At 37.3% G+C, this 12,681-nt stretch overlaps 1 protein-coding gene across 2 annotated transcripts in view; it reads right to left on the reverse strand.

Annotated features, from left to right (window-relative positions):
• The window catches only part of ASCC1 (activating signal cointegrator 1 complex subunit 1), a 117,838-nt gene that overhangs the window by 60,918 nt on the left and 44,239 nt on the right, over positions 1-12,681 (reverse strand). For both annotated transcript variants that reach the window (XM_070565396.1, XM_070565405.1), the window contains exon 6: positions 5,195-5,331. In XM_070565396.1, the coding sequence (XP_070421497.1) occupies positions 5,195-5,331 (137 nt within the window). The remainder of the gene's footprint in view (positions 1-5,194; positions 5,332-12,681) is intronic.

Genomic DNA, 12,681 nt, shown 5'->3' on the forward strand with positions numbered 1-12,681 from the left:
TGCTAAGAAAGCCTTTCAGACACTGATACCTAATGATTATCTTTTTAGGTTAAAAAACGGTGCACAAGAATGTGCACGCTATACTACTATTTGTGCATAAGATAGGGGTAAGAAAACTTACATATATATATTTGCTTGGACATACACAAAATCTCTGGAAGGAGACAAAGAAACTGCTAACATCTGTTGCCTTTAGAGAGGAGAGCAGGGTGCTTGGTGGGAAGCAAACTCTTCACTGCACACTCTTTGTACCTTCAAACTTTTGAACCATGTAAATGTATTATCCATTAAAAAGTTTCAAAAAATATATGCAAAAGAAGCCAAACACAAAACTGTACATACTGAATGTTTCTATTTATATGACATAAAAGAACAAGCAAAATTAATCAATGGTAATAGAAATCAGAACAGTATTTACTTCTGGGAGAAGTGAATTTAGCGGAAAAGTGCATGAAGGAATGTCATAGGGTGATGACAATGTCCTACATCTTGATTTGGGTGAAGTTACATGGTTGTATACATTTGTCAAAAATCATCAACTACACTTGAGATCTGTGCATTTTACTCTAAGTAAATTACACCTCAAGGAAAAAATATATATATACACGATATAAAAAAGTGTGGGAGTATATACTTTGAACTGTTAATGGTAACTATCTTTAAGTGGTAAGTGATATTTTTATCTGCAATTTTTGGCTTTTCTAAAACTATCATGTATTACTTATATGTTAGGTGAAACCCCACCATACTGCTTACTTCCCAGACCCCTTAAAAACAGACTTATACTTCAACCAGAAAAGGCCTTGCTGTGCCAAGCTGAAACCCAACTAAAAATCAGCTCACTACACACAGCCTTCTTGAAGCCCTATGAGGCCAGGGACTCTATCCATCTGGTCCACTCCTATATCCCCAGCACCTGGTTCAGTACCTTATATAAAATGGGTATTCGATACATCTCTGGTAAACACTGATTGAATGTTCTGCTATAAAGGGAAAAGCTGTTCTGGACAATTCTGAGAAGGAGGTGGACACATGCCTATATTGTCACTGAATAAAATGTGGTACTGGCTCAAAGACAAAAGGATGTTAGGATTCATCAAAAGACAATTACGAAAAAGCAAAACAAAAAAGTTCTCTTGATATTGAATCGAGGTCATAGGGAGACTCTTTGTAGCCTAGGAATCCTATGATAAAGATTCCCTTAAAAATTCAAGGCCATATTATTGCACAAGACCAGAATTTTTCTCAGTAAGAAACTAAATAACTCAACTATTTTAGACAGAGACTTGACTGAGAAAAATGATGGCCTTGATCAAAAGTATCACTGACACCACCTCTAATAAGTGGGACATTTCAAAACACAAGCCAAGCCCTGAGGCCTGCAGCTTCAATCAACAATACAGCGTAGCTTCAATCAACAATACAGCATATCTCCATTCCAAGTAATAGCCAAAGAAGTCAATATGAAAAACTGCCATTCAATCCTATCAAAGTACAGTCAACAAAACTTATTTGAAAAAAACAGTTTAATGGTAACTATACACACCTCCACATTTTTTCAGCTCTAACCCTCCATAGTTAAATCACCAGAAAGTACCATACCATTGGTTTAGTCTCCCACTAAAATTATACTGGTTTATTTAATGTTATATCCTCAATTTCTAAGAGTCAATACAAGAAAGAGTGATGTGAACAATGTTTTCGTATCTTCTGTAAAACTCCTGTTGAAGACACGGCTTATCATCATTCTGGGTTCTTAATGTTATTTACCCAACAAGTTTTTCTTCGACTGAGAACCAGAAAAGGATTCTCTCCTAAAAAACTGCTTGCTCCTTTTTATCAGATGAAAACTATAATAATTACTGTGTTTCTTTTTCGAATTTAGTTCCAAGTATACTGGTGCTTGAAGATAGTACTAAATTTTAATGCTCAAGTACATTATCTTACCTTGGTTTTCAGGTAGAATTTTCTCCCCATTCATCTTTATGGTTTCTGATCTGACTTCAACATTTCTTTTGTATATATGTCCTCACTAGAAACTACCTCAAATCCTTGGAAATAGATGGGCTATCAAGAACAAAAAGATGAAACAGGATCCAAAGCCTACCTTGTGAGCAGAACCAGAAACTCTTTCGACCTATCCCTAGGATGTACCAAGAGGGAGATTAGAGAGCAAGAGAGAAACCCAATGGTTTGCCTGATAAATGCTCTTTGTCCTGGTGACCAAACTTCATCCCATCTAGGACACCAGTGAGCAGACTTCTCAACCAGTGAGAGACATCTGAGGCAATCAGGAACCAACATTTGTCCATGGGTATTCTTCCTCCTTTTCTTCTCTCCTCGTTCTTGTCCCTTCTTAACTTCTTATTTGGTTTTCCCTCAGGGCTGTTGAGAACCCTTAGGTATAAGCTGAGTGACACTGGAGCTAAAGAAGTGCTGCCTATTTGTCAGACAACATAGTTACTTAGGGCCACTGCACTGCTTGTGTTCTGCAGCTCACAAAGAAAAGTCACAAGGGACACATTTACAGCTTCAGCGTTTACTGAACACTGTGAATAATTCATTCGAAATCTATACAGCTACATGAGCCCTTAGCCTAAAAAGTGAAATCAAAGTTCTCTTTCTGGTCAAGTAACAGACCTTAAATTCAAAAACCATGCCAAAATTTAAAACAAATATTCAACTATCCATTTCTTTAAAATATCTATCTATCACTACAGTTTTAATTAAATTCCAAGATAGCTACATTTAACATCTCAATTTAAAAAGCTGTCAAATTAAACTACAGCACATTATATACCAATCTCTTCATTTTCGATGTTTTCCATTTTTATATTTTAATTTGGGATCACAAATAAAGAAAAAGAAAGTTAGATGAGATATTTTACTCACTAGGGCTTTATTGTCGTTTTTTCTTAAGGAAACAGTTTCTTCCTTTTAGAAAAACACAGCACTTCTAACCAACTCAAACAACCAATTCTAACTCTCACTCATCTTCTCAGAAGTAAATTAATTTTGCACTATATACTTTTTAAACAAGTGTGTGTGGCAGAGGCGAAGGTGGGAGGAGAGGGCTGGGGAGGCTTGCTTTACTTGCTGGTTTCAAATCTTTCCAGCTTTCTGAAAAGAACATTTTCAAAAAAATTTTTGCCTGCATGCAGATTTTTGGCAGGGTAAAGCTGTCTTATTTCAAAGGCTTTGCTGAATTTGAAAACTACAATTACTGTTTTCATCTTGTCATGTCAAAAATTCTTAGGAACCATTAAGGCTGCTCTTCATTTCCTATGCACACCAACCCTGACATGCTTGAAGGGCTTGGATTTAGCATTTAGTCATAAAAGGCACCAAGAGACACAAAAGGGAGGAACTCAGCTAAATCCTCACACAGCTCAGGATAAAAGTTCAGTGATTAAAAACCTGTGACCTGATTTTCATAAGGTAAAAATACCAAATACTTCTCTAAACAAATATTCTACCTACCTTTAAGTTTTTTCTTAGCAGGACTATCTAATGGCAGCCAAAAAAATACAGGTGCTTTCAGTTTTGTTTAGGAAAACGTAAAATCTGAGAAAAAGTTAAAGTACTAGAACTGATTCTTAAGCCAGGTAAAATTGCTCTGCTTTGTAAGGTAATCATAAAGTTTCATTTTGTGCAAGGAAAATTGTAAATATCTAATTAACAGACCAAATCATTTTGAATTTTGGTAAGGTTGAGAGAAAAAGAGTTATGTCCATCACACAGCAAAGAACAAGACAAAGAAGTATATTTTGCTGTTTAAGATTCAGAAAGAATAAGCAGACTGCAAACCAAATCTGCTTACGATATTGCTCAAGAAAAATATCTTGTCTTCAAAACAATTAATGAAAAAAGAGAATTAGTCCACAAATAAGTCATCATATTACACAGTTGCATATACAACATAAATTGAAAAAAAATTTAAATCATTTTACCTTGTTTTACCCAATGAACCAGGTAACTCATTTCTTTCTATAAGGCCATGTCAGAATAGCATGGGACCTGTATATCATAACTAAGTAAAAAATAAAACTATGCAAGTGAGTCAGTTTTCAAATTTCTCTTGTTCTTCATCAATCTTAAAAGGAGTAAAGGGAGAGGGGGTAAGAGATGATTCTTTGAAATAAAGTTGTTAGGTCAGGTCCATGCATAAGGTAAAATTTTACAGTAAAAAGTTTAACAACTCTGCCTCCAGAACAGCAATGTTTGTTTTCCCTGAGCCAAAACAGATTGCTTGGACAGTTTTTGGTATCCTTGCTGACTCAAACAAAATTACCTGTATTAAAAAAAGAAAATTAAAGTCTGCATTTCTGAAATACAATGAAGACCTTCCCAGGGAATCATGTTATAATGTGTGAGTTACTGGGGTAAACAGAATAACAGCCCTCCAAAGATGCCCATGTCTTGCTCTCTGGAATTTGTACAAATGCTACCTTATATGGCAAATGACTTCTGCAGATACAATTAAGGCTAAAGACTTTGAGGTGGGGAGATTATCCTGGATTACCTGGGTATGCTCAGTCAAATCAAGCAGTCCTTAAACAGAGAACCTGTCCCTGCTATGGCTAGAGAGAGAGATGTGACAACAGATTAAGGGTTAGAGAGATGCAGTGTTGCTAGTGTTTAAGATGGAGGAAGGCGGTCACTAGCCAAGGAATGTGGGTGGCCTCTAGAAGCTGGATTTTAAAGGCAAGGATATGGATTCTGCCCTCTGGAAAGGAACATAACCCTGCTGACACCTTGATTTCAGCGCAGTGAATCCACATGAGACTTCTGTCCGACAGAACTATAAGATAATAAATTTGTGTTGTTTTAAGCCACCAAGCCTGTAGTAATGTGTTACAGCAGCACAGAAAACTAATACAGCAGCCGATACTCTTCAACAGACAATGAAGAGAATTGCCTTTCAGAGAAAATAATGGGATATTCTGTGAAAGAACAAAATTTGTCAAGTGAACTAGTATAACAAAGTAGCGTCTTTCTGTAGAAATTTGTAAATATATGCTTTAAATCCATTTTAAACCTTTCCTACAATGATCCAAAGTTCTGTGTTATAAACGAGTGAGTCAACAAACCTTGTTCCCATGTCACCCAGTTCCTAGTCCAAAAACAAGTCTGTGACACCAAAAAGAAGCCAGTACGGGGTGAAAACCCTTCCCCACTCCTGTGGACTACTCACTCAATGAATTCCTCTTTACACTGCTGTAGCATCTCACATGTCTGCTGGATCTCTTGCTCACTCAAAAGCACCAACATCCCAATAGTTAGGTGAAGCTTTTTGGGATTCTGGAAAATGGTGCCATCAACCCCGTGATCCTGTTATCAAAGGGGAAAAACAAGAAACTCAGCCAAAACAAAAGTAAATGGTAGGAATAGAATTCAGAGTCCAGAAATAAACCCACACATCTATGACCAATTGATTTTCAACCAGGGTGCCAAGAAAATTTAATGGGGAAAGAAGAGTCTCTTCAACAAATGGATGCTGGAACAATTGAATATTGACATGCAAAAGAATGAAGTTGGACCCTTAACCTCATATTATATACAAAAACTATATCAAAATGGATCAATGACATAAAATATAAGAGCTAAAACCATAAAATTCTTAGAAGAAAAATAGGGGAAAGTCTTCATGACCTTGGATTTGGCAATAGATTCTTATGTGTGACACCTAGAGTATGGACAACAAAAGAAAAACAGATAAATTAGACTTCATCACAATTAAAAACTTTTGTGTATCAAAGGGCACTATCAAGAAAGTGAAAAGAAAATCTGCAGAATGTGAGAAATATCTGTAAACCATATATCTGACAAGTATCCATAACATATGAAGAACACTTACAACTCAACAACTAAAAGACAAGGAACCCAATTTAAAAGAAAGAAAAAAAAACTTGAGTAGACATTTCTCCAAAGAAGAAATACGAATGTCCAACAAGCACATGAAGATGTTCAATTTCATTAGTCATTTAGAGGACTTCAAATTAAAACTAACAACGAGTACCATTTCACACCCATTAGGCTAGCTATAATCAAAAAAATGGAAAATAGTAACTGCTGATGAGGTTGTACTTAATAGGTAGGGGATTTCCTTTGGGGTGATGAAAATGTTTTGGAATGATATATAACTGGTAGTTACATAACACTGCAAATGCACTAAATGCCACTGAATCATTTATTTGAAAATGGTTAATTTTATGTTACATGAATTTCACCTTGATAAAAAAGTATTTTTTAAAAAAGGAACTGGTAGCCTAATGGAATGGTATGCCCAGGAAAAACTGAATGCCATCTGAATGTGGGTTCTAAAAATATCTTCCATTCCTTATCAGCTTTATTAGTTCCAGAGCAATTGGGTCTCTTATAGACTTCCCCAGGGAATAATATATTCTTTATAAAAAACACTGTTTCTATTTTAGCAGACACTGCAGTATTTTCAGGTAAAATACTTAGCGTTAAGAATCAATTCTCAAACCAGCCCTGATGGCCTAGTGGTTAAAGTTTGGCACCCTGGGTTCATTTCCTGGTTGCAGAACCACACCACCTGTCTGTCAGTTGCCATGCTGTGGCAGTGGCTCACAAAGAAGAACCAGGAGATCTCACAACTAGGATATATAACAATGTACTGGGGATTTGGGGAGAAAAAAAAGAAAAAATCCTCCCATGCAAAGAGATGAGTGAAAAATTAATTTGGAGAGATATCCAGACATTGGATTTGCCACATCAAATATGGTCATCCTTTTCTTGTTTCATCATTCTTTGCACTGTAAAACTTGTGTCTCTGGGAAGCAGAAAAGGTAAATATACATGTGAATACCCCTTTTTAAAAAACTGACATGAAATTCATTTAACATACAATTAACCCTTTTAAAGTGTACAATTCAGTGCTATTTGGTGTATTCACAATGTTGTGCAACCACCAGCTCTCTTTAGTTTCAAAATTTTTTTAATACCCCATAAAAACACTCCATACCCATCAAATAGTCACTCCCCATTCCCCATCGCCTAGTAATCTCTAATTTGCTTTCCGTCTCTTTGGATTTGCCTATTCTGAATATAGCATATAAAAGGAATCATACGATATATGACCTTTGTGCCTGGTTCCTTTCACTTAGCATGTTTTTGAACTTCATTCAAGTTGCAGCATGTATTGGTACTTCATTCCTTCTTTTATCCCATTTTATGTATATAACACAATTTGTTTATCCATTCATCCCTTGATGGCTACTTGGGTTCTTTCTATCTTTTGGCTATTGTGAATAATGTTGCTATAAAAACATTCCTGTGTAAGTTTCTTTGTTGACATATGTTTTTCAATTCTTTTGACTATATACCTAGGAGTGGAATTGCTTGGTCATATGGTAACTCTATGTTTAACTTTTTGAGGAACCACCAAACAGTTTTCCACAGCAGCTAAACCATTTTACATTCCTAGCAACAATGTATGAGGGTTCCTATTTCTCTACACATTCACCAACACTTAATATTTTCCATTTTTTATTTTATTATAGCCATCCTAGTGGGCGTGAAGTGGTATCTCATTGTGATTTTGATTTGCATTTCCCTATTGACCAATGATGCTGAATATATTTTCATGTCCTCACTGGACATTTGTACACTGAATCCTAAGGATTCGCCTATTCAAATCCTTTGCCCGTTTTCTTTTCATTGTTGAGTTGTAAGAATTCTTTATAGACTCTAATAATAATCCCACATCAGATCACGAATCCCTTTTGAAGGTCAGGCAGTCTCAAATTTCATTAAACTCATTCTGCAAATGAAGACAGGGAAAAAAGCTGAGAATCTTCTTCCCCAACAGGAGCAAAGCAGGAATTTGATCTTTGAATTGCAAGTTCTTATCCCATAATCTGATCCCTGCACTAATAAACCACTCCAAAGGCAGAGAAATGTATTTATCAAATGCAGATAGCTTATATCCTGTTCTTGGTTTGTCTAAGACTGCCTAATTTTTGCCTTGGCAACAGGAGTTAATAGATTATTCATCCTCTAAGTGTTAATGGAGCTTGAGCTATTTTTACATGTGATGAAGAGTTTTGTGATTCCACACATCAACCCAAATTGCCTCACTTAATGAAGTGATTTTTAAGGAACAATCAGCGTTAAATGTGCAATGCTTACCAACCCAGCTGCTCTAACCCATAGCAGAACCTGTCACTTTAGAAAGTCATGCAAAATGTTAAAAAGCCCCCGAAATGATTCCAATATGCACAACTCCACCCCAAACTACAGTTGAGAATTGTTCCCCTAGAAATAAGAGCTAATATTTTCTGAGCTCTTACTCTTCTCTACGCATTTCCTATGTACTTTATATACACAAATATCCCACGAGGGAAGTAGTATTATCCACATTTCACAGGTGAAGGAACTGAGGCAAAGAGAAATAAAGCCATTTTCCCAAAGTAACACTGCTAGGAAGGGATGAAACCAAAATTCAAACTCAGGCAGTCAGGCCCCAAAGACCATGCTTAATTTTTTTTTTAATTTAATTTTTATTGAGTTAATGATAGGTTACAATCTTGTGAAATTTCAGTTGTACATTATTGTTTGTCAGTCATGTTGTTGGTGCACCCCTATACCCTTTGTGCCCACCACCCACCCTACCTTTCTCCTAGTAGCCACTAATGTGTTCTCTTTGTCTGCATTTTTAAATTCCTCATATGAGTGGAGTCATACAGAGATTGTCCTTCTCTATCTGGCTTATTTCACTTAATATAATTCCCTCAAGGTCCATCCATGTTGTTGCAAATGGGACGATTTTGTTCTTTTTTATGGCCAAAGCCCACACTTTTGATCAATATGATATTGATATATCAAAAGAATGATCCAAAAAAGAAGAAAATAAAGCATTAATTGAACTTGATCAAAATCCGAACCTGTGAATCCCAGGGCCAACAAAGTGGAGTGCACCAACTTAACCACTACACCACAGGCCGGTCCCGTACGCCTTTTCTTTTTAAGAGCATCCTAGCAACTCTGAAGCAAATTTTCATCTATAACTCAACATGCTGAGAGCTATCCTCATGGACTAGTTCAAGAGTGGTCATCTTTTATTTGACCTTTCCTATTTGATGACTTCCCAAAGGTCTTTCAATCTATAACATTAAAAACACCATGTACACATAGAAATCTTTGTAGATGATAAAGTTGCCAACTCAAATCACTGTTTTTTGTTAATAAATTATGTTTGGGCAAGTGGACAGCCGTTTGGAAAACAAATACAACTATATCCATTCCTTGCACCACACACAAGAACGAACTCCAAATTAAAGACTCAAATGTAAAAAACGAAACCATACAGAAGAAAACATAGGTGAATTCCTCTTTAACCTGAAATGTAGACAAACTAAGACTAGAAATCCAGATTCAATAAGAGAAAAGACTGAGAAGTTTGAGTGTCTATAATAGAAAACTTTCACGTGGCAAAAACCATAAGCAAAGTCAAAAGACAAACAAAACACTAGAAGAAAGTATTTGAAATACGTATATACCACAGATAAAAGGTTAATCTCTCTAATATGTAAAGAACTTTTAAATATCAAAGGAAAAATGCACAAGAGCAAAAGACAGACATTTCACAAAAATAAAGATAAAGAATTACTCAAACATATGGGAAAGATGTACAATTTCACTCATAAAAAAAAGAAATGCAAATTAAAAGTACATTGAAAACCATTTCTTACCCATCAAACTGACAAAAATTGGAAAGCTTGACAATGTGCTTTATTGGAGAGGCTGTGAGGAACAGGCTCTTTTATACATTGCTAGTGGAAATGCAAAATGGTACAACCTCCATAGAGGGAAATTTGGCAATACCTAACAAAACAAAAGGTACTTAAGTATTTACCCTTTGACCTCATGTTATGGACTAAATTGTGTCCACCCAAAATCCTTCTGATGAAGCCCTAACTCCCAATGTGACTATAGTTGAAGATGGGCCTTTAAGGATGTAATTAAGGTTAAATGAAGTCAGAAGGGTGGGGCCCTAATCCAACAGGACTTGTGTTCTTATAAAAAGAGAAAGAGGGGGGCTGGCCCCGTGGCCGAGTGGTTAAGTTCGCGCGCTCCGCTGCAGGCGGCCCAGTGTTTCGTCGGTTCGAATCCTGGGCGCGGACATGGCACTGCTTGTCAGACCACGCTGAGGCAGCGTCCCACATGCCACAACTAGAGGAACCCACAACGAAGAATACACAACTATCTACCGGGGGGCTTTGGGGAGAAAAAGGAAAAAATAAAATCTTTAAAAAAAAAAAAAGAGAAAGAGGTATCAGGAGCACACACACAGAGAAAAGGCCATGTGAGGACAGACCAAGAAGGTGGCTAACTGCAGGCCAGGAGGAAAGGCCTCACCAGAAACCAACCTGCCAGCACAGTGATCTTGGACGTGCAGACTCCACAACTGTGAGAAAATCAATTTCTATTGCTTAAGTCATTCAGTGCGTGGTATGCTGTTATAGCAGCCCAAGTAGTCTAATTCACCCAGAAATCCTACTTCTGGGAATTCATCCTGAGGATACATTTCCAACAATATAAAATACATGTGCACAAGGTTAGTCACTTCGGCATTATTGCAAAATATTGGAAAATATTTAAATGTTCAAGTATAGAAGATGGGTTGAAAACTACATATAAACACGTATAAAGTGATATGGAGTGATTTTTCAGGACATAATGTTAAACGAAGAAAGCAAAGTACAGAAGAGAATATAGTTTGCTACCATCTGTGTAAGAAAGAAGGGAAAACAAGAAAACACACATATACCTGCTTATTTTTACAAAAAGGAACACAGGACAAATAAACCAGAAAGGAATGAATCTGGTTACCCACAAGGGATGAGGGGAATGGGGTGGAAGGCATACAGGAATATGCGACACTTCTTCTGAGTATGCCCTTTCGGATAGTTTTGACTTTTGAAAGCATGTCGATGCTCTACATATTCAAAATAAAATTAGGGGCCAGCCCCGTGGCCGAGGGGTTAAGTTCGCGTGCTCCGCTTCGGCGGTCTAGGGTTTCGCTGGTTCGGATCCTGGGCGCAGACTTGGCACCGCTTGTCAGGCCACTTTGAGGCGGTGTCCCACATGCCACAACTAGAAGGACCCACAATTAAAATATACAACTATGTACTGGGGAGACTTGGGGAGAAAAAAGCAGAAAAAAAAATTAAATTAAATTAAATTAAATCAAGGATGAGAAGAGGCAAAGAAATTAAATTTGAAAGCAAACTAAAAATGAATCCAACTGCATTTCAAATGATTATCAAATCCACACTAGAGGGGGTTAAAAAAGGAAGAACTAATTCAAGTACTTATGAACACAATATTTGACTTTATATCTCAGTTTTTGGTAGGGGTGGAGAGAAGTACAAATAAATCCTGAAGTCTTTTAGTAGGTTTATTTCTCATAGATATATGGGCAAAGCAAATCAACAACTATTTTAGATGTACATAGGATTGAGCAAATGAGTAAAGGTTTTGACATTGGAAGCCAGGATTCCTACTACAGAAGGAGGGACATAAAAACATGGAACGGTGGAGGGCAAGAAAGAACCCTGTGGGGATGAATGCAATTAGAGGTATCTCTGTGAACTAGGATTTCTAAAATATGCATTCACATGCATATGTATGTATGTGTGTGTGTATATGTGTGCATAGATACATGCATCTATTTCCTAGCTCTGTCCACTGAAAGGGCCTAGAAGCAAAGACATCCAGAGCATACCTAGCACTGGTGCTTTGGTCTCTAACACCATTTCCCACTAAAAGGAACAAGGATTCCTTAGAGGAATGACTGATTCCAGGGCTTGGACAAGGAAGCACAAGATAAGCCTGGAACATCTTGTTATGCCAGAAAGTATGGAAGTACTGAGGGAGAGGGGGAAAGCATGTCACACAGGAACCAACTTGAAGGGCTCCCCTCACTGGTTAAATCAGGGACAACTTGGGGCCAGCCTGGTAGTGTAGTGGTTGAGTTTGTGCGCTAGGCTTCAGCAGTCCAGGGTTCGTGGGTTAGGATCCCGTGTGCACACCTAGCACCGCTCATCCGGCCAAACTGTGGCAGCATCCCACATAAAATAAAGGAAGACTGACATGGATGTTGGCTCAGTGACAATCTTCCTCAAGCAAAAAGAGGAAGACTGGCAACAGACGTTAGCTCAGGGCCAATCTTCCTCACACACACATAAAAAAAAATCAGGGATAATTTGAGTACTAAAATAATTAAGAAAAGTAATAATTTATGAACTATTGAAAAAATAGGAATGTATGATTCTATATAATAATAGATAGATAGGGGCCAGCCTGGTGGAGTAGCAGTTAGGTTCACACATTTAGCTTCGGTGGCCCAGGGTTCATGAGTTCGGATCCCAGGCACGGCCCTACACACCAGTCATCAAGCCATGCTGTGGCAGGTGTCCCACATATAAAAAAGAGGAAGATGGGCAAAGATGTTAGCTCAAAGTCAATCTTCCTCAGCAAAAAGAGGATTGACAGTGGCTGTTAGCTCAGGGCTAATCTTCCTCAAAAAACAAAAAAAAATGATAGATAAGAAGAGAGAGCTTTTCTTACAGTAGAATACTGAATGTCGACTGGTAAATATAGAGAAAACACTAGAGTTGGAAAAATCATAACTTTTTAACCATCGTACCAAAG

The sequence above is a fragment of the Equus przewalskii genome, chromosome 1 (genome assembly GCF_037783145.1).
Source record: "Equus przewalskii isolate Varuska chromosome 1, EquPr2, whole genome shotgun sequence".
NCBI lineage: Eukaryota > Metazoa > Chordata > Mammalia > Perissodactyla > Equidae > Equus > Equus przewalskii.